General features: G+C 31.6%; 4 protein-coding genes across 11 annotated transcripts in view; 3 read left to right on the top strand and 1 right to left on the bottom strand.

The window, feature by feature from the left end:
• LOC105280161 overlaps positions 1–25,428 on the bottom strand; it is a 386,539-nt gene that overhangs the window by 253,290 nt on the left and 107,821 nt on the right. The gene's annotated exons all lie outside the window — the stretch shown is intronic.
• LOC105280164 lies at positions 611–8,652 on the top strand. Of its 4 annotated transcripts, none has more exons than XR_002193312.2 (11): positions 611–1,323; positions 2,116–2,235; positions 2,371–2,488; positions 4,295–4,559; positions 4,679–4,795; positions 5,078–5,168; positions 5,598–5,743; positions 5,968–6,100; positions 6,179–6,274; positions 6,414–6,499; positions 8,444–8,652. XR_002193312.2 is itself a non-coding variant. In XM_011340469.3 (10 exons), the coding sequence occupies exons 1-9, from the start codon at positions 1,183–1,185 to the stop codon at positions 6,230–6,232; spliced, it is 1,185 nt and encodes a 394-aa protein (XP_011338771.2). In that variant the 5' UTR covers positions 611–1,182; the 3' UTR covers positions 6,233–6,274; positions 8,444–8,652. The 4 variants fall into 4 exon arrangements, 2 of the variants coding, with proteins under 2 accessions (XP_011338771.2, XP_026823623.1); XR_003406177.1 differs by having other exon boundaries at positions 6,179–6,278; XM_011340469.3 differs by lacking the exon at positions 6,414–6,499.
• Positions 8,444–16,361, top strand: LOC105280166. Its single transcript, XM_011340472.3, has 10 exons — positions 8,444–10,362; positions 11,160–11,279; positions 11,415–11,532; positions 13,645–13,909; positions 14,029–14,148; positions 14,436–14,526; positions 14,908–15,053; positions 15,278–15,410; positions 15,489–15,584; positions 15,767–16,361. Exons 1-9 carry the CDS (start codon positions 10,198–10,200, stop codon positions 15,540–15,542), a joined length of 1,212 nt encoding a protein of 403 aa, XP_011338774.2. The 5' UTR covers positions 8,444–10,197; the 3' UTR covers positions 15,543–15,584; positions 15,767–16,361.
• On the top strand, positions 18,729–24,818 carry LOC105280167 (odorant receptor 24a). 5 transcript variants are annotated; one of them, XR_002193319.2, is made up of 10 exons: positions 18,729–18,808; positions 18,938–19,055; positions 19,849–20,113; positions 20,231–20,347; positions 22,256–22,346; positions 22,776–22,921; positions 23,831–23,963; positions 24,041–24,121; positions 24,264–24,329; positions 24,633–24,818. XR_002193319.2 is itself a non-coding variant. In XM_020031896.2 (9 exons), exons 1-8 carry the CDS (start codon positions 18,764–18,766, stop codon positions 24,092–24,094), a joined length of 969 nt encoding a protein of 322 aa, XP_019887455.1. In that variant the 5' UTR covers positions 18,729–18,763; the 3' UTR covers positions 24,095–24,121; positions 24,633–24,818. The 5 variants fall into 5 exon arrangements, 3 of the variants coding, with proteins under 3 accessions (XP_019887455.1, XP_019887454.1, XP_011338778.2); XR_002193318.2 differs by having other exon boundaries at positions 24,041–24,329; XM_020031896.2 differs by lacking the exon at positions 24,264–24,329.

Here is a 25,428-nt window from a genome sequence, read left to right as displayed (position 1 = left end):
GAGATCTATAGATTATATGAACAGTATAAGTGCGAGCGAGGGGGGAGCGGAAACGCTTTCAGTTACGCGAGAGCGCGAGAGAGTGACAGTGAGCGCGGATTACGAGTGCGGGAATACATATTCGGACACAACATTTTGGGGGCAGGTCCGGGACCGATCTCGTAAAACTCTAATCTACCCTATCGTACCATACCTCTTCCTTTCGAACGGACAAAAAATTCGTGCAGAATCATTAAACGTTTTTTATTTATACCTTTTCAATAAACTTTTTTATAACTTTTTAATAAAGAGACGATTAAAACCTTCTGCCGGTTAATTATGGGCAAGGTACATGCAATCTTTCACCAGGCACACTCTTACCACACAGATGGCATATTTCTGCCGCATTTTTAGCATTGATAATGAATACATGTTACACCCTATATCGTTAAATATTAAACACATTACACATTAAAAAACCGGGTAGACTATATGTTGCAATTCAATAAATACGTATATTCAAAAATATGTGATTCAATTCAACATTCGTTACAACACTAATAAGTTGTAGATATACTGATACATGATTTGTTATATAATTACCATCATATCAAAACTAACGTGTACGTACGATCACCCAGGTAAAGCTCCTTTTAAGAAACATGCACGTGTTACGAATGCGCGGACTATACTGAAGAACGCGTGGACGTACTGCTTGGAAAAATCAATAGCGCTTGCGCGAAGTTCGGTCAAGATATCATGACATGACTATTTTTCTGTGAGAAATAAATATTCGTCGTACTGTGGTTACGGCGTCGAATCGATCGGTTAATCGCCCACTTTTCTCTCCCTCTCGCAAGTTGCGCGAAAATTATTTCTATAGCATTTTTATTTCTGCATCATTTCGGTAATATTATATGGCATGTTCTTTAGCACTTCTATACTATTGTAACATTTTGTTTCACTACATCGTAGTTAATATTTCATGTTACCATAGGTCAGTACGTTTATGACAAATTTTAAAAATTGTCTAATTTTATAAAATAAGATAAATTGTTTGAATTAGATAATTTGCCCCGTAGGTAATTTAGCTTATACGAAAAGAGACATATTCTACAATATTCGAGATATATTTCAGAAAGTGATATATATGACCTCCGATCGACGTATCGTTCTCAAATGCAGTCGAATGCTTGAAGAAGGATGATACGTATAGTTAAACATTTTAGACTCCAACGAATTTTACTACTTGCTATTGGTTTATGGCCTTACAACCAATCAAATTTTGTTCAATTTCAGTTTTTATTATTTTCGATTGTTTCAAATAGCTTTATTATATTTCAGGTATGTACATATTTTCATTTATTTATCACTTAATGAAATATTACATTTTCCTATTATTATAATAAAATATTACGTATTTTTATTAGTAGCACTTGTTCAATAACAATATTCAAATTGTCTTTATATTACCATTGTTTATTAAAATATAGCACAATGCAATTGTTAATTCATGATTATGCATGTTTATATTATATATATTATTATACAGAATGTTCCAGTCTTACCGTTAATCATCCGTTAATAGTAGATTCCAGAATTCATTTGGAGACGAAACTCCTAACACCAAAGTGTCGAGGTTGCTATTCCTTTTTAAACGGCAAAGATTCGAAGTTCACCAATCAATTGTCACAAAATTTCGCGCGCCAGGAACATTGCATGTCAAAAGGGCTCTTCCATAACACTTTATTTAACTCGATAGAAATAATAACTCTTTTAATAATAATAACAGCAACATCAACATTTTGATATTAGAATTTTCGTCTCTAAATGATTTCAAGAATCTATCATTAACAGATTATACGGTAAGTCCGGGACATCCTGTATAGTGAAAGTAACTGGATAATGTACATTTCTTACATATAAATCTTAATAATTGTTAATTTATTACTTTTAGTAAATTAATATTTTTTATAATTGTTAATGATGCACATTGGATTACAACTTAATTTTTATGTGAGAAGAGTAGTAGAAATTGTAGCTTTATAATAGATATATAAAATTATAACAGATATGATATAAAATACATATGTATTTCCTTTGATACAGTGCTCTGATAAATTTTTTTCATTGCAGCTAACATCGATTATAACTTCCGAATGTACTGTGGATTTTATTGTAAAACTTCTGTCTATAGTTTCCTTTTCTCTCGCGTCCACAGCTCACTACATTGCTTTTTGGATTAACATATACACTGTAAGTTGAGCTTCTACATGAGTATACTTCTAAACATTTTCCGATAAATAATTCTTAATTTGTAGACCATAAAGGTTTAGAAATCTTTTCACAAATAGGAATTGTCTAATTATATTACTATTACTTATACGATAGGTGAAGTGTTTAATGGAACGTCTCCAGTATGTCTGTAACGAAGTAAAAGATGAAAACGAAATCACTATAATAAAGAAATATGCAAACAGTGCGGAACATATCTCGATTTTCGTTACATGTAAGAAAATATTGAATAACTCTTACTATGCTCTCGTCTGCGCGAGAGAATAGAACTTCCATTTGTAATTATGAATTAATTAAAATTAATTTAATTGATTATTTATTAAGGCTCCTGGATACTCACCGTAGCCATGTTGAATTATGACATCAGAGGCGAGAAATGACACGCTGAGAATTCCTGCGTGCCATTTCCAAATAAAAAGATATTCGCATAAAATAACACTTTAGATCGCTTTAGAATACTTCTAAAATAATCCGAAAACTAACCTTTTCTGTCAACAGTCAATCAATAGTCGTAAGATGACTGTGATATGAAACTTGGTCATATGGTCATTACTGCGCATGCGTAAGACTATTTTATCTAAAGTGTTATTTTATGCGAATATCTTTTTATTTGGAAATGGCACGCAGGAATTCTCAGCGTGTCATTTCTCGTATCTGACGTCATAATTCAACATGGCTGCGGTGAGTACCAGAAGCCTTAAGATAAAAGAAGGTTTTCTTATCGGCTACTTATTTAGTATAACGGAGTTACCTCCAATGACTTTGAGCTTGATATGTACTATAGGGAAAATCCCTTTGAGTAACTCGCAGAAAGTTTTACCTGTCGCTCGTTGTTTATTAAAAAATTATTTTAAAAAAGTTAAATAGAAAGAGAGAGTTGCGCATGCATTTTCGACTGTCCATGCGAAGCGAGGACTTTACATATATAGGGGTCATCCTTTCTTGTAATCCGCAGAAAGTTTTAGGCGTTGCTTATTGTTTATAAAAAAGTTATTAATAAAAACCGTGTAATGATTTTACAGCTGTTTTTATTAGCAATTTTTAGCTGTCTACTAGAAAGGAAGAGTTACAGATTCAGTTAGGTTAGATTAGGTTGCAGGAAGGAGTGCAGGGGGAGGGACTTCATCCTTCCCCGCCCACACATCACCTGTTTATACTTATTTCACAAAGTGAAATTTAAAAACTGTAGTTGTATTTATTGATTGTGTTCTATTCAGTATACAACGCAGCTATAATTTCTTTTAAATGATAATTGAGAGGTGTACAAGGATGCACAAGGGTACACAAGGAAGGACAACTAATAATTAAAATTATTGTTTATATACATAGATCTGCGAATCTATGAAGAATGTATCAATATGAGCAATAGAAGTGTGGGTTTTACTCAACCCTAAATTTTTCCTTCCGCGTCGACAGCTAAAAATTAGTGCAAAATCATTAAACGTGTTTTGTTAATAACTTTTTAATAATCACCAAGCGACGGCTAAAACCTTTTGCTGGTACTCGGAATGATGACCACTATATGTCAAGGTCAAAGTAATTGGAGGTGACTCCGTTATACTAAACTAGCATGTCGGGAAGTACCCAATCAATTCAACGACAGAATAGGGATTTTATATTATACTAAATAATTACCTTTTTTTCTGAATAATGAAGCTGTTCCTTTTACTTATTGTTAATTATGTTTTCATAGTAATTGGTTTATTTTCAGTAGTTCATTTCTTATTCCTTAAACAAACGTTTAATTTTGGATACACATACAAAGCGACAATAAAAAAGAAACTTTTTAATAACGTTTCTATGCATATAAACAATTCATGCATTTGTGCCTTTATTTTCGCAATTTCTGTCGCTATTGTGATATTGTCCAACTAAAAGATATCCAGTAAAACTATGATTAGAGAATATGAATAGAAAATTTGAAATTTTCACGATAAAGCAATATTTAGAGATAATAGAGAATGCCAACTTCATTCATTCATTAATCTGTCTTATCAATTTTTTTTTAATATTTTTCCAGCGTGTACGGTGTTCTGCTTATTGACTATTACTCTTATGCCACTTTTCCCGCGGATTCTTAGCACCTTTCTACTCGTAAATATATCTCGACCACTTTACACTACGCAATTCGTAACTGAATATTTTGTTGATAAAGAAAAGAATTTTTATTTAATTTTGCTACACACGCGCACATCCTTTTACATAGGAATGATTGCAATCGTGGGGGGAGGTTTGGTAGGATTGGCATTTCTTAAACACATTTGCGGACTATTTAGCATTGCTAGGTAAGAAACAAATGGAAAAATAAATGTAAGGATTGTGGCTACGGATAAAATCATTTTTATCTTCTAGTATAAACTCCAGTAAGAGTTCTACATAATTTCAGTAATAAATGTATTTGCAGTTATCGTATAGAACACTCAATAAGATCAAATATTCATGAAAAAACTGATCTGAGGAACGAGATGGAAATCGAGAAGAAGATAATTTGTGCAGTGGATATTCATCGCACAGCTATTGAGTGCGTTTCTATTACATATATATAGTGATCCTAAAACATTGGTATTAATTGTAAGGCCAGATTCTGTAGGGTTCCTGAAGACAAAAATTTTAGTATGAAAATGTCAAGAATATAATGTATGTAATTTTTACATGTGAAACGATTGAAGTTACCGAAACTAAAATTTGTGTGTTCAGGTATATCAGAATATAATTATTACAGGTAATTTTGGAACACCTGTATATTTCCTATTTTTTAAATATTTGTTGTATACATGAAATAAACTCTCTCGTGCTTTTTAAGGTTGTCTGAATTCTTCATATCTAGTTTCGAGGGACCATATGTTTGTCACATGGTGTTAGTCGTAACAAGTTTATGCCTTAATCTATACGAAGTAAGATTAAGTTAGAGTATGTCCTTTAACAAAAATATGCAATTCTTTTACGTATTCTTGAATGAGCAATTGAGCAGTTCAACAGAATGCAAAATTGCAACGCAGATGCAAAAGAATATAAATAGAAAAAGATAAAAGAACATAAGAATTACTTGACATGCAATAATTTCAATTCGTATCTACAATTTACTACCTATTATTTTCGAAACTCAGGGTTAAAGAATTAAATTATTTAATATCAAAAACAAGTAGTTTCTATTGTATGTATTATGATAAGTAACTTATTCGAAAAATATTTTGAGACACATACGGCCTTCCTCTCACCTCTCTCTCTCACACATACACACACACACACACACGCACGCACGCGCGCGCGCGCGCGCGCACGCACACACACACAATGCTCAATATGAGAATCTATTGTTTTAGATATTTCAAACTGCACTGATTCGAGATAAAGTAGAAGAATTTTTATTACACTCTGGGTTTGCATTTGGTTTGCTTCTATATTCGTTCCTCGCCAACTCTAGCGGTGAAGAAATTACAGAGCATTATAACGACATGTTTTCTTGCGCGTAAGATATTTGGCGTAGATATTTTACATTCATACCTCGTACAATACCAATAGTTTAGCGAATATATTAACATAATAGAGTAGGACAAATATAATGTATATAAGTTCATAAGTGTTAATGTAGTTAATGTAATGTAAAACATATAATTATAACTTAAATTTTTGTCCCAATCATATATTACGCATTGTAAATGATAATATTACTGATTGATTATTAATTTGCAGATATAATGTTCGGTGGTATACAGCTCCCATACATATACAGAAATTAATATTGTTCCTGTTGCAAAGAAGGTGTAAACCTTACGGGCTCAAATTAGGTGGAATTTTTACTGCATCTTTAGAAAGCTTTGCTTCGGTAAAATTGTATTACACATCGATATACATATATAATAGAGCACATGTTGTGAAGGCTAAATTAACGTTTTCATTACAGTTATCAACTGCATCGGTATCTTATTTTACTGTTATATATTCTACACAGAAGTGATACAACTATCAATCACATAATAGTAAATAGAATGGAAAACAAGTAGGTACATGTTAAATATGTCAGTTATATATAAGTGACAGCAACTGCCCCGTTTCCAAATAACTTGTTGCGTAAAAGTATCAATTCAATATTTACTTATCAATTAATATTATAATAAATAATAACAGTTTATACAAAGTTACAGAAAATAATCGAAATAATATTTGAGGAAACAAAATGTTATGCAACAGGGTTATTGAAGTCACAATGTGTGCATGTATAAGCGTGCGTGTGAACTTGTATATTACGGTTCTATATTTATAAAAGTATTTTTTAAATTTATATTTATTTAATATTTTACAAACTGAGGTCTTTTCGCGGAATCTATCAAATATCTATAATTGTTACGGAATCAAGCGACGCGGTAGCGTCGCGACGCCAAGTACATAAAAAAATAAATAGCCGCTTGATACAGCACTGGCGTGACATCGTCGAGACGCTACCAAGTAGCTTATCCGGAAGTTACATCATTTGACAGGTCACATAAATTTGTGATTAAAATATCTCAGGAACTAAAGCCGTAATAAAAAATCTAACGGCACTTTTATAATATAATATGGGTGCACGTTTTCGAACTCGATTAATTAGAATTAAATTGGTGCAGGCAATCCTGAGATATTGCAATCGTTATGTTAAAACTGTGACGTTTCGATTTTCATGGAATTCGGACCACTCACGTACGTATGCTCGCACAAACACGTCCAAAGCGATTTTGTCCCTCAAGCTTGCGTTCACACATGCGTTTATACATGCACGATTTAATTTATTCGACGACGACGTTGCACGACGACGACGTTGCACTACGTCGACGACGACGACGACTTTGCACCACATCGACGTGCTGCAACGTCATACGGCAACGTGGTGCAACGTCGTCGTCGTCGTCGTCGTTGTTGACGTGGTGCAACGTCGTCGTCGTCGTCGTCGTCGACGTGGTGCAACGTCGTCGTCGTCGTCGATGTGGTGCAACGTCGTCGTAGCCGTCGATGTGGTGCAACGAAAAAAAAGTACAAAATCGCTTTGAATGTGTATGGGCGAACATGTACGTGAGTCTGAACCTGATTTCGGAAAAGGAGAAGAACGAAACGTCACAATTCTGACATTCAATTACAATATTTCAGAATTGACTGAACCATTTTTATTTGGAGTGGTCGCAACCGAAAGCTTGCACCCATATTATCTTATAAAAGTGCCGTTAGATTTTTTATTACGGCTTTAGTTCCTGAAATAGTTTAATCATAAGTGTATGTGACATGTCAAATGATATGAATTCCAGATAAGCTATACGTTAGCGCTTGACGTCTATGCACTGAACTTGGTAACGCTCGATGTTTATGCAGTGACTCTCATTGTTTGGTACCTTATTTTTTATTTTTATGTACTTTTCTATAAAATCATTAAAAATTAATGAAATATAAAAAATTTTTACAAAAAGTAATGAGATCCCTCTAAAAAACCTTACAAAGGTAAAAGAATAATACGCCAAGTACATAAAAAAGCAAAACCAACTATGATGAAATCCATAGTTAACTAGCCAAGTACCTAGAAGCAATTCAGTTTGAGGATTTGTAATTTGAAATAATATTTGGCGTGCCCGGGTCGCATTAAAACGTACGTCCTACCTATACTTTGTGTAAACTGTATGTGTAAATTATTTGTATTGAGTGAGTAATGAAAAGGGATATTTATAATCACTCCGCTAATGTGCAAAACTGTAAACGTATTTGTTTTAATATTACCAAATACAAAGATTTACGAGTCATTAGTGAAAATACTCAAGGCAGTACAAATTTAGAAGAATGCATGTCCAATGCGACCCGGGCACGCCAAGTATTATTTCAAATTACAAATCCTCAAACTGAATTGCTTCTAGGTACTTGACTAATTAACTATTGATTTCATCATATTTAGGTTTGCTTTTTTATGTACATGGCGTATTCTTTTACCTTTGTAAGGTTCTTTAGAGGGATTAGCATATTCCATAACCCCACAGATGTTATTTAATCAAAAGATCATCATTAGGATATGATAGAGAATTGTCGTATCATAAGATGATCTCATAGTATACAGATAAATACATATGTTTAAAGATATGGAGGCATTATAAAAAAACCTTCAAAACATTTCCGACTGCAGTTATATATAATATAACAAAACTAAATATTGCAGAAGGAGTACAATTGTACAAGATCAACAAGGCAACACCCGTTCTAGAAAACAATTATATGCTAAGAATGCATGGAATAAAATGAAAAAACATGAAGACGTACTGGTTGGAAATGTCAATTGCGCTTGCACGAATTTCTATCAAGTTATCACGATTATTATGATTATTTTTTCTGTGAGAAATAAATATCCGTTGTACTATTATTACGGCATCAAAGTGTTCGGTTACTGCTCATAATCATAAACTCTATAATAATCATAAATCCTATGTTTACATAACTTTTTTTCATCCTTGAGGAGAGTAAAATAACGATGCCAAAGTTCCACCTATTTCGGGGTCAACTTGTATATAGTTATAATACATACGATGTAATACGTATGCATCTTTCACAATATAGCGCTCTGATTATAACATAGACGCTACGAAATTTATTAATTACAGCTTACATCATTTATAACTTCTGAATGACCATTGATCTTACTATAAAAGTTCTGTTCTACATTCAATAGTCTTTCTTTACAATAAACAATATACTGCTTATACTTATGTTACAAAGTGGAATTAAAAAATAATTGTTGTATTTATTAATCTGCGAATGTATAAGAGATCTATAGATTATATGAACAGTATAAGTGCGAGCGAGGGGGGAGCGGAAACGCTTTCAGTTACGCGAGAGCGCGAGAGAGTGACAGTGAGCGCGGATTACGAGTGCGGGAATACATATTCGGACACAACATTTTGGGGGCAGGTCCGGGACCGACCTCGCAAAACTCTAATCTACCCTATCGTACCATACCTCTTCCTTTCGAACGGACAAAAAATTCGTGCAGAATCATTAAACGTTTTTTATTTATACCTTTTTAATAAACTTTTTTATAACTTTTTAATAAAGAGACGATTAAAACCTTCTGCCGGTTAATTATGGGCAAGGTACATGCAATCTTTCACCAGGCACACTCTTACCACACAGATGGCATATTTCTGCCGCATTTTTAGCATTGATAATGAATACATGTTACACCCTATATCGTTAAATATTAAAAACATTACACATTAAAAAACCGGGTAGACTATATGTTGCAATTCAATAAATACGTATATTCAAAAATATGTGATTCAATTCAACATTCGTTACAACACTAATAACTTGTAGATATACTGATACATGATATGTTATATAATTACTATCATATCAAAACTAACGTGTACGTACGATCACCCAGGTAAAGCTCCTTTTAAGAAACATGCACATGTTACGAATGCGCGGACTATACTGAAGAACGCGTGGACGTACTGCTTGGAAAAATCAATAGCGCTTGCGCGAAGTTCGGTCAAGATATCATGACATGACTATTTTTCTGTGAGAACTAACTATTCGTCGTACTGCGGTTACGGCGTCGAATAGATCGGTTAATCGCCCATTTTTCTCTCCCTCTCGCAAGTTGCGCGAAAATTATTTCCATAACATTTTTATTTCTGCATCATTTAGATAATATTATATGGCAAGTTCTATAGCCCTCCTATACTATTGTAGCATTTTTTCACTACGGCGTAGTTAATATTTCATGTTACCGTAGGTCAGTACGTTTATGACAAATTTTAAAAATTGTGTAATTTTGTAAAATAAGATAAATTGTTTGAATTAGATAATTCATCCCGTAGGTAATTTAGCTTATGCGAAAAGAGACATATTTTACAATATTCGAGGTATATTTCAGAAAGTGATATATATATCCGATCGACATATCATTCTTAAATGCAGTCGAATGCTCGAAGAAGAATGATACGTATAGTTGATCATCTTAGAATCCAACGAATTTTACTACTTGCTCTTGGTTTATGGCCTTACAACCAATCAAAATTTGTTCAATTTCAGTTGTTATTATTTTTTATTGTTTCAAATAGCTTTATTATATTTCAGGTATGTACATATTTTCATTTATTTATCACTTAATGAAATATTACATTTTCCTATTATTATAATAAAATATTACGTATTTTTATTAGTAGCACTTGTTCAATAACAATATTCAAAATGTCTTTATATTACCATTGTTTATTAAAATATAGCACAATGCAATTGTTAATTCATGATTATGCATGTTTATATTATATATATTATTATACAGAATGTTCTAGTCTTACCGTTAATCACCCGTTAATAGTAGATTCCAGAATTCATTTGGAGACGAAACTCCTAACACCAAACTGTCGAGGTTGCTATTCTTTTTAAACAGCAAAGATTTGAAGTTCACCAATCAACTGTCACAAAATTTCGCGCGCCAGGAACATTGCATGTCAAAAGGACCCTTCCACAACACTTTATTCAACTCGATAGAAATAATAACACTTTTAATAACAATAACAGCAACATCAACATTTTGATATTAGAATTTTCGTCTCTAAATGAATCCTAACTAAAGAATCTACCACGAGTTATACCGTAAGTCCTGAACACTCTGTATATAGAAAATAACTGGATAATATTTATTTCTTGCATATACATCATAATAATTGTTAATTTAATAATTTTAGTAAATTAATTAATAAGTTTTATAATTGCTAATGATGCAAATTCGAATACAACTTAACCCTTATGTGAGAAGAGTAGTAGAAATTGCAGCTTTTTAATAGATATATAAAATTATAACAGATGTGATATAAAATACGTATATATCATCTTTGATACAGTGCTCTGATAAATTTTTTTAATTGCAGCTAACATCGTTTTTAACTTCCGAATGTACTGTTGATTTTATTGTAAAACTTCTGTCTATAGTTTCCTTTTTTCTCGCGTGCACAGCTCACTATATTGCTTTTTGGATTAACATGTACACTGTAAGTTGAGCTTTTACATAAGTATACTTGTAGACATTGTCTGATAAATAATTCTTAATTTGTAGACCGTAAAGGTTTAGAAATCTTTTCACAAATAGGAATTGTCTAATTATATTACTATTATTTATACGATAGGTGAAGCATTTAATGGACCGTCTCCAGCATGCCTGTAACGAATTAAAAGACGAAAACGAAATCGCTATAATGAAGAAATATGCAAACAGTGCGGAACGTATCGCGATTGTCATTACATGTAAGAAAATATTGAATGACACCTAGTATGCTCTTCTCACCTGCGTGAGATAATAGAAATTCCATTTGTAATTAAGAATTAATTACAATTATTGTAATTAATTATTCAGTAAGATAAAAAGAAGTTTTACTTATCGGCTACTTATTTAGTATAACGAAGTTTTCCCCAACGACTTTGACCTTGATATGTACTATAGGGAAAATCCCTTTGAGTAACCCGCAGAAGGCTTTACCTGTCGCTCGTTGTTTATTAAAAACTTATTTAAAAAAAGTTAAATAGAGAGAGAGAGTTGAGCATGCATTTTCGACTGTCCATGCGAAGCGAGGACTTCGCATATATTATAGGGATCATCCTTTCTTGTAATCTGCAGAAGGGTTTAGGCGTCGCACAGTGGGATATTTGTATCAAAAAGGTGATCAAATTATTTTTTGATGAATATAGGTTTAAAATATGCTAATAATGAGATATATGCTCATTATAATGTTATGTTATAATATTATATTATAATAGTTATAAGTTATGGTGTTAACAAAAATAATTACTAAAACACAATCTGCGGTTTTCTTCGGCTACTTTCTTTTGATATTATATCCGGTTAGATTACTCTTTCATTTCATTCTTAAAGCATTACAGGGACGGTTCCTGACAAGTACAAGTAAATCTTCTGAGTTTGACATTGAGAACGCAAAGAATTACATTACTGAATACTACTTTTAAAAGTATAAACCTACATAAGCATATCGGTTTTTTGTTTCCTAGACAGGTAATTATATAGTTTAACGGAGCACCCTCGGATGACCTTGACCTTGACATATATTATAAAGGTCACCCTCCTGAGTGACCTTCAAAAGGTTTCATCTGTTCCTCGTTGTTTGTTAAAAAGTTGTTAACCAAAAAAGTATCACGCATAGTTTTCCGCCCGTTTCGCGGGAGGGCGTAGGGGGGCTGGGGCTTAGCCCCTCCTCCCCGCCGTGGCCAGTGTAACAAATTTCAGTGTGATACACGATTGTTTTATACTATAATAGAAGACGTTCAGACACCTATCCCGGCGGGGGGGAGGGGCAAAGCCCCTCCTCTCCCCGCCCTCTCGTGAAGCGGCTGAAAACTATGCGTCATACTTTTTTGGTTAATAACTTTTTAACAAACAACGAGCAACAGATGAAACCTTCTGCATGTTACTTGGTGAGGCGATCTGTGTAATATATGTCAACTTCAAGTCATTGCTTCGTGTGAAAAGTCGAAGATCCATACGAAATCACTGAATTTATTTTGTTTATAACTTTTTAATAAACAATGAGCGACGGCTAAAACCTTTTGAAGGTCACTCAGGAGGGTGACCTTTATAATATATGTCAAGGTCAAGGTCATCCGAGGGTGCTTCGTTAAACTATATAATTACCATTTTCAGCTATCCACGCAAAAGGAAAAGTTACGGGTTGAGTTAGATTAGCTTAGGTTAAGTTAGATTTTTACGGAGAGGGAGTAGAAGGGGAGGGGCAAACCACACACATCTATTGTTCATATCGATAAATCTTTTATAGATTTGCAGATCCATGTAAACAATAATTATCATTCTTATTTGCCCTTCCTTGTGTAATAATCAAATAAGAGACGGCTAAAACCTTTTGCGAGTCATCCGGAAGGATTCTCTTAAGGATCACTATCTGTCAAGGTCAAAGTAATTGGAGGTGACTCCGTTATACTAAATAATTACCTGTTTTTTCTTGAATAATGAAGCTGCTATTTCTTCTACTTATTGTTTATTATATTTCCATAGTCATTGGTTTATTTTCAGTAGTTCATTTCTTATTTCTTAAACAAACGTTTAATTTTGGATACACATACAAAGCGACAAGAAAAAAACAAAATTTTTAATACTGTTTCTATGCATATAAAAAATTCATGCACTTTATCTTTAACTTTTCACAATTTCTGCCGCAATTTTGATATTGTTCAACTAAAAGATAACCAATTGAACGATGATTAGAGAATATGAAACGATAGAAAATTTGAAATTTATATAATAAAGAACTATTTCGAGATAAGAGAGAATTCCAACTTCATTCATTCATTAATCTTTCTTATAGCAATTATTTTAACATATTTTTACAGCGCTTACGGTGTGCGCCTTACTTTCTGTTACTCTTATGCCACTTCTCCCGCGGATTCTTAGCACCTTTCTACTCGTAAATATATCTGGACCTCTTTACACTAAGCAATTCGTAACTGAATATTTTGTTGATAAAGAAAAGAATTTTTATTTAATTTTGCTACACACGTGCGCATCCTTTTACATAGGAGTGATTGCATTCTCGGGAGGAGGTTTGGTAGGATGTGCATTTCTTAAACACATTTGCGGACTATTTAGCATTGCTAGGTAAGAAACAATTGTAAAAATAAATGTAAGGATTGTGACTACGAATAAAATCATTCTTATCTTCCAGTATAAACTCCAGTAAGAGTTCTACATAATTTCAGTACTAACTTTATTTGCAGTTATCGTATAGAACAAGTAATGAAATTAAATATTCATGAAAAAACTGATGTGAGAAGAAAGGAGATGGAAATCGAGAAGAAGATAATTTGTGCAGTGGATATTCATCGCACAGCTATTGAGTGCGTTTCTTTTGCACATATATAGTAATCCTAAAACATTGGTAATTTTAAGGCCAGATTCTATAGGGTTCCTGAAGACAAAAATTTTAGTACGGAAAGGTCGAGAATATAATATATGTAATTTTTACATGTGAGACCATTGAAGTTTACTAATACCAAAACTAAAATTTGCGTGCTCAGGTATATCAGAATGTCATAATTATTGCAGGTAACTTTGGCACATCTATATATTTTCTCTTTTAAATATTTTGTGTATAAGTGAAATAAACTCTCTCGTGCTTTTTAAGGTTGTCTGAATTGTTTATATCTAGTTTCGAGGGACCATACTTTTGTGGATTGGTGGTAGTCATAACAAGTTTATGCCTTAACCTATACGAAGTAAGATTAAGTTAGAGTATGTCCTTTAACAAAAATACGTAATTCTTTTATGTATTCTTGATTGAGCAATTGAGCAGTTCAACAGAATATGTAAGCTGAATGGAACCGCAGATGTAAAAGAATATAAGTAGAAAAAAGATAAAAGAACATAAAAATTATTAATTTCACATGCGTATCTAAAATTTAATTCATATTATTTTCGAAGCTAAGTTTTAAAGAATTAATTTATTTAATATCAAAAACATATTATGTATTTTCCATCGTATCTATATGTTCTTATTCTTGTTCGAAAAATATTTTGAGACACATACGGTCTTCCTCTCACCTCTCAACACATGCACATGCACACATAATGCGCAATATGAGAATTTATTGTTTTAGGTATTTCAAACTGCACTGATTCGAGATAAAATAGAAGAATTTATATTACACTTTGGGTGTGCAGGTAGTTTACTTATATATTCGTTCCTCGGCAACTCTTGCGGTGAAGAAATTACAGAGCACTATAACGACATGTTTTCTTACGCGTAAGATATTTGGCATAGATATTTTAAATTCATACCTCGTACAATATCAATAGTTTAGCGAATATGTTAACATAACAGAATAGGACAAACATAATGTATATACGTTCATAAGTGTTAATGTAGTTAATGTAATGTAAAACATATAAGTATAACTTAATTTTTTGTCACCATCGTGTATTACGCATTGTAAATGATTATATTACTGATTGATTATTAATTTGCAGATATACTATTCGGTGGTATACAGCTCCCATACACATACAGAAAATGATATTGTTTCTGTTACAAAGAAGTTGTAAGCCTTACGGGCTCAAACTAGGTGGAATTTTTATAGCATCTCTAGAAGGCTTTGCTTCGGTAAAATTGTTTTATACATCGATATACATGTATAATAGAGCACATATTTTGAAAGCCAAATTAACGTTTTTATTACAGTTATCAACTACATCGGTATCTTACTTTACTGTTATATATTCTACACAGAAGTGATACCAATATCAATCACAGAATAGTAAATAGAATGGAAAACAAGTAGGTACATGTTAAATATGTCAGTTAAATATAAGAGACTGCAACTGCCCCGTTTTCAAATAACTTGTTGTGTAAAATTATCAATTTACTATTACTTTAATATTTACATACAATTAATATTATAATAAATAATAAAAATTTATACAAAGTTTATACAGAAAATAATTAAAATAATATTTCAGGAAATAAAATGTTATGCAATAGGATGGTGAATCATAGTGTGCGCGTGTATAGTATATCCGTAGCATGCACGCGCATATATTCTTGTATATTATATTTCTATATTTCTAAAACTATTTTTTTAATTTACATTTATTTACTATTTTACAAATTGAGGTCTTTTCGCGGAATCAAGCATGTATAATATTGTTATGTAACTAGCATTCTCGCAGATGTCATTTAAGCAAAAAGATCATTATTAGAATATGATTAGAAAAGAGTTCTATCATAACTGTATGTAAGATCTCAGAGTAACAACAGATAAATACATATGTTTAAAGACACATAAGCATGCTTCATAAAAAACTAAAATTTCTTACTGCAATTATTTATAATATAATAAAACTAAAACTTACAGATAGAGTATGTGCAATTATACAAGATCAACAAGACAACGTTAGCTCTAAAAACAATTATATGTTAGAAATGCGTGGAATAAATTGAAAAACATGAAGACGTACTTGGTAAAAATGTCAATTGCGCTTGCACGAACTTGCGTGCACTTGTACCATATCATGACTCTTTTTCTGTGAAAAATAAATATCCTTTGTACTTTTATTACGGCATCAAATCGATCGATTACTGGCCATAATCATGAACCTATAATACTCATAAATCCTATGTTTATATAATCTTTTTTCATTCTTGGGAATACAGTACCAAAGTTTCACCTATTTTGGGGTCACTCTATATAGTTATAATAAATATTATGTAACGAATACATGTTACAACCTATATAATTAAATATTAAATAGACTAAACATTAAAACACTGGGACGACTATATATATGTTGCAATTCAATAAATACGTGTTTTCCAAAAAATTTGAAGATGCACTTTAAAAAATTAGGAAATTGCATTCTCCTTTGATTAGTAAATGTTGCTTAAATATCGTTAAATAAACCTTAATGCAATTTGTTATTAATAATTTAACACTTTTTTGGTTATTGCAAATACTAATATTTTTAAGCACAGATATTTATGTCATAATAAATCCTATTAATAATAAATAATAAACAGTTTTCAACAAAAACTGTTATTAAAGGGTAAGAGAAAGAAGAACAATGAATTTCACATTATGAACTTGAGTATGCAGTTTTTGCGGATTATTTAATCTTTCAATTCAACATTTGTTTCAAAGGTAATAAGTTGTAGATATATATAATGATATATCATATGTTATATAATTACCATCACATCAAAACTAACGTGTACGTACGATCACCCAGGTAAAGCTCCTTTTAAGAAACATGCACACGTTACGAATGCGCGGACAATACTGAAGAACGCGAAGACGTACTGCTTGGAAAAATCAATTGCGCTTGCGCGAACTTCGGTCAAGAAATAATGGCATGACTATCTTTCTGTGAGAAATAAATATTTGACTGTGGTTACGGCGTCGAATCGATCAGTTAATCCACTTTTGTCACCCTCTTGTAAGTTGCGCGAAAATTATTTCTAGCATTTTTATTTCTGCATCATTTCGGTAGTATTATATGGCATGTTCTATAGAACTTCCATACTTTTATAGCATTTGTCCACTAATACGTAGTACGTCGTAGTTAATATTTCATGTTATCATAGGTCAGTACGTTTATGACAAATTTAAAAAATTGTCTAATTTTATAAAATAAGATAAATTGTTTGAATTAGATAATTCACCCCGTAGGTAATTCAGCTTATGCTAAAAGAGACATATTCTACAATATTCGAGATATATAGTTCAAAAAGTAAAATATATGAACTTCGATCGACATATCATTCTCAAATGCAGTCGGATGCTCGAAGAAGAATGATACGTATAGTTGAACATTTTAGAATCCCACGAATTTTGTTATTAACTGTTGGCATATGGCCTTACAACCAATCGACATTTGTTCAATTCCAATTTTTATTATTTTCGATTGTCTCAAATAGTTTTATTATATTTCAAGTATGTATATATTTTTATTTGTTTATTACTTAATGCAATATTACATTTTCCTATTATAATAATAAAACATTAGGTATTTTTATTATTGTAGCAATTGTTCAATGACAATATTCAAAATGTTCTTATATTATCGTTAGTTATTAAAAATATAGTACAACACAATTATTATTTCATGATCATGCATGTTTATAATATCATTATATTGGGTATCTCAGACTTAGCATGTAACTCGTTAATAGCAGATTCCTGAGTTCATTTGGAGACGAAAATCCTAATACTAAAATGTTGGATTGCTATAGTTTTTAAATGGTAAAAGTTTAAAGTTCACCATTCATGTGTCAAAATTTCGTGCGCTTAGGAACATCGCATCTCAAAAGGGCTGTTCCACAACATTTCATTCAACTCGATAGAAATAATAACAATTATAATAACAATAACAGCAGCCTCGATATTTTGACGTTAGGATTTTCGTCTCTAAATGAACCCCAAATGAAGAATTTACCATTAACGATAAGTCTGAACCATCCTGTATGTAAAAAGTAACTGGATAATGCATATTTCTTATATATAAATCATAATAATTGTTAATGTAATAATTTTTATAATTTCTGACAACAGATGATGCAAATTGGATTATACCTTAAGTTTTATGTCATAAGAGTTGTTACTTTTCTTTCTTTTTTTCACTTTTTATTTGTTTTGGGCAGATTTGTTAAATCTTGTTAGAAATGGTTTTGATATAAATTGTATTAATATCCGCGAACGTACATACAAAAATTAGATTTTTCTTAAAAATATGTTAAAAAATAATTAAACGTTATATTTAGGTTTGTCTATTAACAAAACTTACACTAACAGAAACTGCATTTTGTATAATTATAACAGATATGATAATATAATACGTACGCACTTTTTTTTAATATAACGCTTTGATAAATTTATTTAACTGCAGCTTACAGCGTTTCTTACTTCCGACTGTACTGTTGATCTTGTTATTAAAATTTTGTCTACAACATCCCTTCTTCTTATGGGCATAGTCCATCATATGTCTTATTGGATTAACACATACACTGTAAATTAAACTTTTACGTGAATACTCCTAAACTGTCTTCCGATAAATGATTCTTTATACATCATAAAAATATATAAATCCAAATTTTATCATAAGTAAAACATTTCTGATATATTATTAATACGATAGGTGAAGTATTTTGTGGAACGTCTCCAGCATATCTGTAATGAATTAAGAGACGAAAACGAAATCGCTATAATAAAGAAATATGCAAATAGCGCAGAATATATCGCGATTTTCATTACATGTAAGAAAATATTGAATACATCTATGCTCCTGCCTATCTTCCTCCGCCAGCACGCGCACTCAAGTTGTGTATAAAAAATATATATATATATATCATATGTGGATTGTCCCGTAAGTAATTTTGTGTCTCGTAGTCTCAATAATGTTATCTGAAAATTAATTTCCAATGTAAAACGCTAATATCAGAAAAAATAGTAATTATTTGATTGAGAGATGGGTAGAATATCATAAATACGATAAGAGATCCCAATCCTAATTATGAATTAATTAAAATTAATTTAATTAATTATTCATTAAGATAAAAAACAAGTTTTACTTATGGGATGATCTGCTAATATATGTTGTGTTTCGCTAAATAATGCCATACATTGATGTTAAAGTTTATGTTTATGTTTTACTTAATATTTTACTTAATGTTTTTATACAATGTTTTACTATTTATGTTTTTACCGTAAAAATTATAGTATAATTTTTATTTTTTATTTATTTTCCTGAATAATGAAGTTTCTTCTACTTGTTGCTTAACACATTCTTGTAGTTATTGGTTTACTTATATACTTATAATAATAATTTTTAATAATGTTTTTATACATAAAATATTCGCGCATTTTATTTTTTACTCTGTCACCGTTCAACTAAAAGATATCTGCAGTCAAACAAGTAAATAATTAAAGACGATCTAAATGATAGAAAATCTAAAATTTGCACGATAAAGCAATATTTTGAGCTAATAGAGAAAATAACAGCTTAATTTATTAATCTCTCTTATCAATTATTGTAAAATATTCTTACAGTGTATACGGCGTGCTGCGGATTTATTATTACTTTTACGCAAATTTTTCCGCGGATTCTTAGCACTTTTCTACTCGTAAATATATCTCGACCACTTTACAATGTGCAATTTGTAACTGAATATTTTATTGATAAAGAAAAGAATTTTTATTTAATTTTTATACACATATGCGCATCATTGTACATAGGAACGGTTGCATTCGCGGGAACAAGTTTAATATCATTTACATACTTTAAACACATTTGCGGACTATTTTGCATTGCTAGGTAAGAAACAAATGTAAAAATTAATGTAAGCATTGTGATTATGAGTGAAATTATTTTTATCTTCCAATATAAATGTAGAAATTCTACTAATAATATAACTAATAAATTTATTTATAGTTACCACATGGAACAATCAATGATGTTAAATATTCACAAAAAAACTAATCTGTGGAATAATATGGAGATCGACAAGAAAATAATTCATGCAGTGGATATTCATCGCACAGCTATTGAGTGCGTTTTTATTATATATATGCATATATGGTGATCCGAAGTCACCGGTAATATTTTTAACGACAGACATTTTCTATGACAAAATATTTTAGCAGAACTTTAGTACGAAAATATCGAAAATATCGAGGATATAATATAATATATATAGTTTTTATATGTGAAACGATTAAAGTTTACCAATACCAAAATTTGTGTGTTCAGGTATGTTATAATTATTACAGGTAATTTTGGGACACCTCCACTGCCGGCCAAAAGTTTCCGGACACCATCAAGATTAATGATTTAATGTCTGTATGTAGTAAAATAAACAACTAACTATGAAAAACATGAAACAAATTAAAAATTTAATATGGTTTAAAGAAAATTAGTTACATAACTACATTGTTTAAGCTGTCAAATTCAAATCTTCTTCTCGTCGAAAAAATCTTTTACCTTCTACACACGTTTCACCAAACGTGGCATTCTTTCGATAAGTTTTTCCAATTTTTCTTGAGGTAAATTTTTCGAAATCGTTTCTAACGTCTCCCACAGATGTATTTTTGATGTTGGCTGACGCTTTCGCACCTCGCGGTCAACTTCTTCCCATAATAATTCTATCCTATAATATTCTATAGGGTTTAGGTCAGGAGATTGTGGTGACCATTGCATAATTTTTAATTTTCCAGCTGCTTCTTTCTTCTGCAAATAATTTTGACACAGTTTTGAAGAATGCTTCGGATCATTATCTTGCTGGAATTCTTTTTCAGAGCAAGTCTAGCCGGTATATAATAGCAATGTTACGAAGAATGTGATGATAACCATGTTGGTCGAGTGTCCCTTCGATTTTATGCAAGGGACCAACATCAGCAAAACTAAAACAATCCCATACCATAACTGACCCTCCTCCGTGTTTGACTGTGGGCACTAGACAGCATGGCAACATTTTTTTGAGGTCTTGCGGCGAACAAAAATACACCTCTTGCTTCCAAAGATTTCAAATTTTGATTCGTCGGTCCAAAGGACTTTTTTAAAGTCATCTACTATCCAATTCTTGTATTCTTGAGCCCAGCGTAATCTCTTCAATCTATTTCCAGGTCGTAAAAGAGGTTTTGAGACAGCTACTCTGCCAAAAAGGTTTGCATTTCTCAACCTTCTTTTTATAGTACTTAGAGACACGTTTTTATCATGACCGCGATTAAAATCGGTTTGAATTTCTACAGCTGTTTTTCGTCTATCACGTTTGCTTATTAATGTAATTACTTTATCTTCACTAGCGGTTGTAATTCTTAGTCGTCCTGTTCTTTTGCGATCCTTGTTTGAAGCCGTCTCGCGAAAACGATTGATGGTATCTTGAACTGTCGACATCGGGATTGTCATTTTATTCGCTATTTGGCGAATGGATAGTCCTTCCTTATGAAAAGCATTAATAACAGCTCATTTTTCGCGGTCCAGAGGTTACTTTTCTTCTCATATCTTAGAAATAAATGGAAAAAGGTGTCAGATTATAAAGCATTTCTTTAAAGTTATAAAAAATAGTTCAAAAATTCTTTGAAAAATAAAAAATTGTAATTAGTACCTATGAAAACGTGCACTTGACTTTGGTCGGAAAACAGTTAAGAATTAATTAAACGTGCTTCAACAGATCTAAGTAAGTAGAGCTAAAACTTAACACTCGGCGTTTCCATACTGACAACAATGAAACAATTGCACTACATTGTTCAGATATGACAATTAATAAAGGGTGTAAAAAATATATGAACAATAAGTTTATTGTGCATTTGTAAAAGTATAATAGATTTCAGTTCTTTGAAACACAATTAATATCGGAATATTTGAGTGTCCGGAAACTTTTGGCCGGCAGTGTATATATTTCCAATTTTTTAAATATTTGTTGTATTTGTAAAATAAAATGCTCTCATGTTTTTTAAGGTTGTCTGAATTCTTTATATCTAATTTCAATGGAACATATTTTTGTGTAATGTTAATAAGCGTACTTTGTTTAAGCCTTAATTTATACAAAGTAAGTACGATTAAGTTACAACAAATCCTTTAACAAAGTTTTGCAATACCTTTATATTCTTTAATCAGCAGTTCAACAGAATATGCAAGCTGTATGAAAAAGCAAATGCAGAAAAATATAAGTAGAAAAGAGATTAAAAAAGTCATAAAGAGATAAAAATAATTTCACTTGCATATCCGAAATTTAATTCGTATTATTATTAATGCCCTAAGTTTTAATAAAGCACCAAAATTATTTAATATGAAACATTTTACATATTTTTCGTTTCATGTATATATCTATTATGAATATGAATATGAATGTATATCTATTATGATACGTCACTTATCTGAAAAATATTTTAAGATACACATACTCCTGCCCCCTCCCGGTCACACACATACGCGCGCACACATGATGCTCAATGTGAGATTTATATTGTTGTTCTAGCTATTTCTAACTGTACTATTTCAAGATGAAATAGAGGAATTTCTGTTACATTTTATATTTGCAACTGCTATACTTATACATTTGTTCTTGGCCAACTCTTGCGGTGAAGAAATTACAGAGAACTATAACAACATATTTTCAGCTGCGTAAGATATTTGGGATAGTCATTTGATATTCATAACTCGTACAATATCAATAGTTTGGCGAATGTATTAAAAGAGGAATATAACGAACATGATGTAGAAATTAATAATTATTTACATAACCGTAAAGCATGTACTTGTCTCTTAACTTTTTAACACAATCCTATATTTAACATTTTAAATGATCTTATTAACACGTTCCGTGCCACGCCCCATGCTGGACTTTACGTTCAGGCCAAAAGGAATTTTCGCTGAGAAACGGAAATTCTTGAAAAACTTTTTTGTGAAATCATGTATTGACATCTAAATAACATGTATAACGCATTTATTAAGCCGTGGGTCGTTTACGCCCCACGCGACGTGACGATCATTTTTTCCGACTTTTTTTCTTTTTCAAACTGCACATATCAAAATCAAGATTCGCCAGTCATTTCGTTGCGCGTCGTTGCGGAAACAATTAGCACTTGATTATAGTTGCTCTTTATTCAGTTCAGTTTATATGGTGTGGCTATAAAGTTAAATAAATCAGAGCAAGTAAGGTATGTATATTCTCATTTGAATGTTATAGATTTGCATATTTTTCCCTCAAATTTCAGTTTTCAGAAGAAAAGTATATAATTTTTTCTCCTTATAAACAGACATGTCATTGCAAAATGAAAATTTCTCAAACGAAAACTCTAATGTGTCACTCTCACAAGTAGTGAAACGCCATATTTTTTAAATTAATTCGGAAAAATCAAATTTATTGCTTTGTTCTGTAATGTGTCTTAAATTTTACACCTTTTTCTTGATAATCATGAGTTTATTGTATTATATATATATATTGTAAGACATACGTCAGAAGCGGCCTGAACGGAAAGTCACCAAAAATCGGTCCGGCACGGAATGTGTTAACTGATTATTGCTTTGCAGATACAGCGTTCACTGGTATGCGGCTCCTATACGGATACAGAAATTGATATTATTTCTGTTGCAAAGAAGTTGTAAGACGCACGGTATCAAACTAGGTGGAATCTTTATAGCATCTCTAGAAGGCTTTGCTGCGGTACAATTGTATTAGATACCAATATACATATATTATGACACATATTTTAAATTTCAAGTTACCATTTTTCATTATAGTTATCTGCTACATCGTTATCTTACTTTACTGTTCTATATTCTCTACAAAAGTGATATCACCCATCTTATAGTAAATTGAAAGTAAGTAGGTAAACTTAAAGATATAAATAACAGTAACTGCTCCGTTTTCAAATAACTTGTTGCGTAAAATTATCACTTTACTATTAATTCAATATTTACATAACAATTAATAGTATAATAAATAATAACAGTTTACACAAAGTTACAGAAAATAATCGAAATAATATTTGACTAAATAAAATGCGACAGCGTTATTGAATCACACTGTGTGCGTATGAGAGTGCGCATGAACTTGTATATTACGGTTCTATATTTGTAAAAGAGTATTTTTTTAATTTACATTTATGTAATATTTTACAAACTGAGGTATTTTCGTGGAATTTACCAAACATCTATAATCGTTATGAAACTAGCACTCCCGCGGATATTATTATTTAATCAAAAGGATCATCATTAGGATATGATAGAGAATTATCATATCGTAAGATGATCTCACGGCAAGATAAATGCTGTATAAAAAACTAAAATTTCTTACTGCAGTTATATATAACAACAAACCTGAAAATTCCAGATAGATTATGTGTGCAATTGTACAATATCAACAAGACAACGCTCGTATGAGAAAACAATATGCTAGGAATGCATGGAATAAAATGAAGGACGTGAAGACTGGTTGGAAATGTTAATTGCGCTTGCGCGAACTTTTATCAAATTATGACTATTTTTCTGTGAGAAATAAATATTCGTTGTGTTTTTATTACAGCATCAAATCAATTTGCTAATCGCCCATAATCACAAACTAAATCCTATGTTTATAATTTTATATGACCTTTTTTCATCCCTGGGTAGAGTAGAATACGGTATTAAAGTTCCACTTATTTTGGTGTCACTCTGTACATAGTTATAATAGATACGATATAATACGTATACATCTTTTTTGGCATAGCGATTTTGATAAATTTTTTAATTGCAGCTTACATCATTTATAACTTCCGAATGACTATTGACCTTATTATAAAAATTCTGTCTACATTCTGTCTATATTCTTTCTTAATCACTTTAATCGCTTTAATCACTTTAAATGTACTGTTGTCGCAGAAGATTCAAGTATCTGGATAAACTCGCATGTATTCACTTTATTTGCGGAGTCGTCGAGTCGTGGAGACGCGAACGGTTCTGTGTGCGCTCACATTCATAACGGGAGAAAGAAACAGTACTCCAGATACCGCAGACGGAAAACGCGGCCAGTACTGCGCGTTTCCGCGCGAGGTTTACGCCGCGAATTCAATTTTCATTTACTTAGGGGAGAGACGACGTCTCTATCTCGCGTATTCGCGAGTGGAGCCGCATTCCTGTGTGCGCACCGA

This window comes from Ooceraea biroi, chromosome 2 (genome assembly GCF_003672135.1).
Source record: "Ooceraea biroi isolate clonal line C1 chromosome 2, Obir_v5.4, whole genome shotgun sequence".
NCBI classification, from domain to species: Eukaryota; Metazoa; Arthropoda; class Insecta; order Hymenoptera; family Formicidae; genus Ooceraea; species Ooceraea biroi.
The sequence above is the reverse complement of the archived record's forward strand: the minus strand, read 5'-3'. Positions and strand labels throughout refer to the sequence as shown.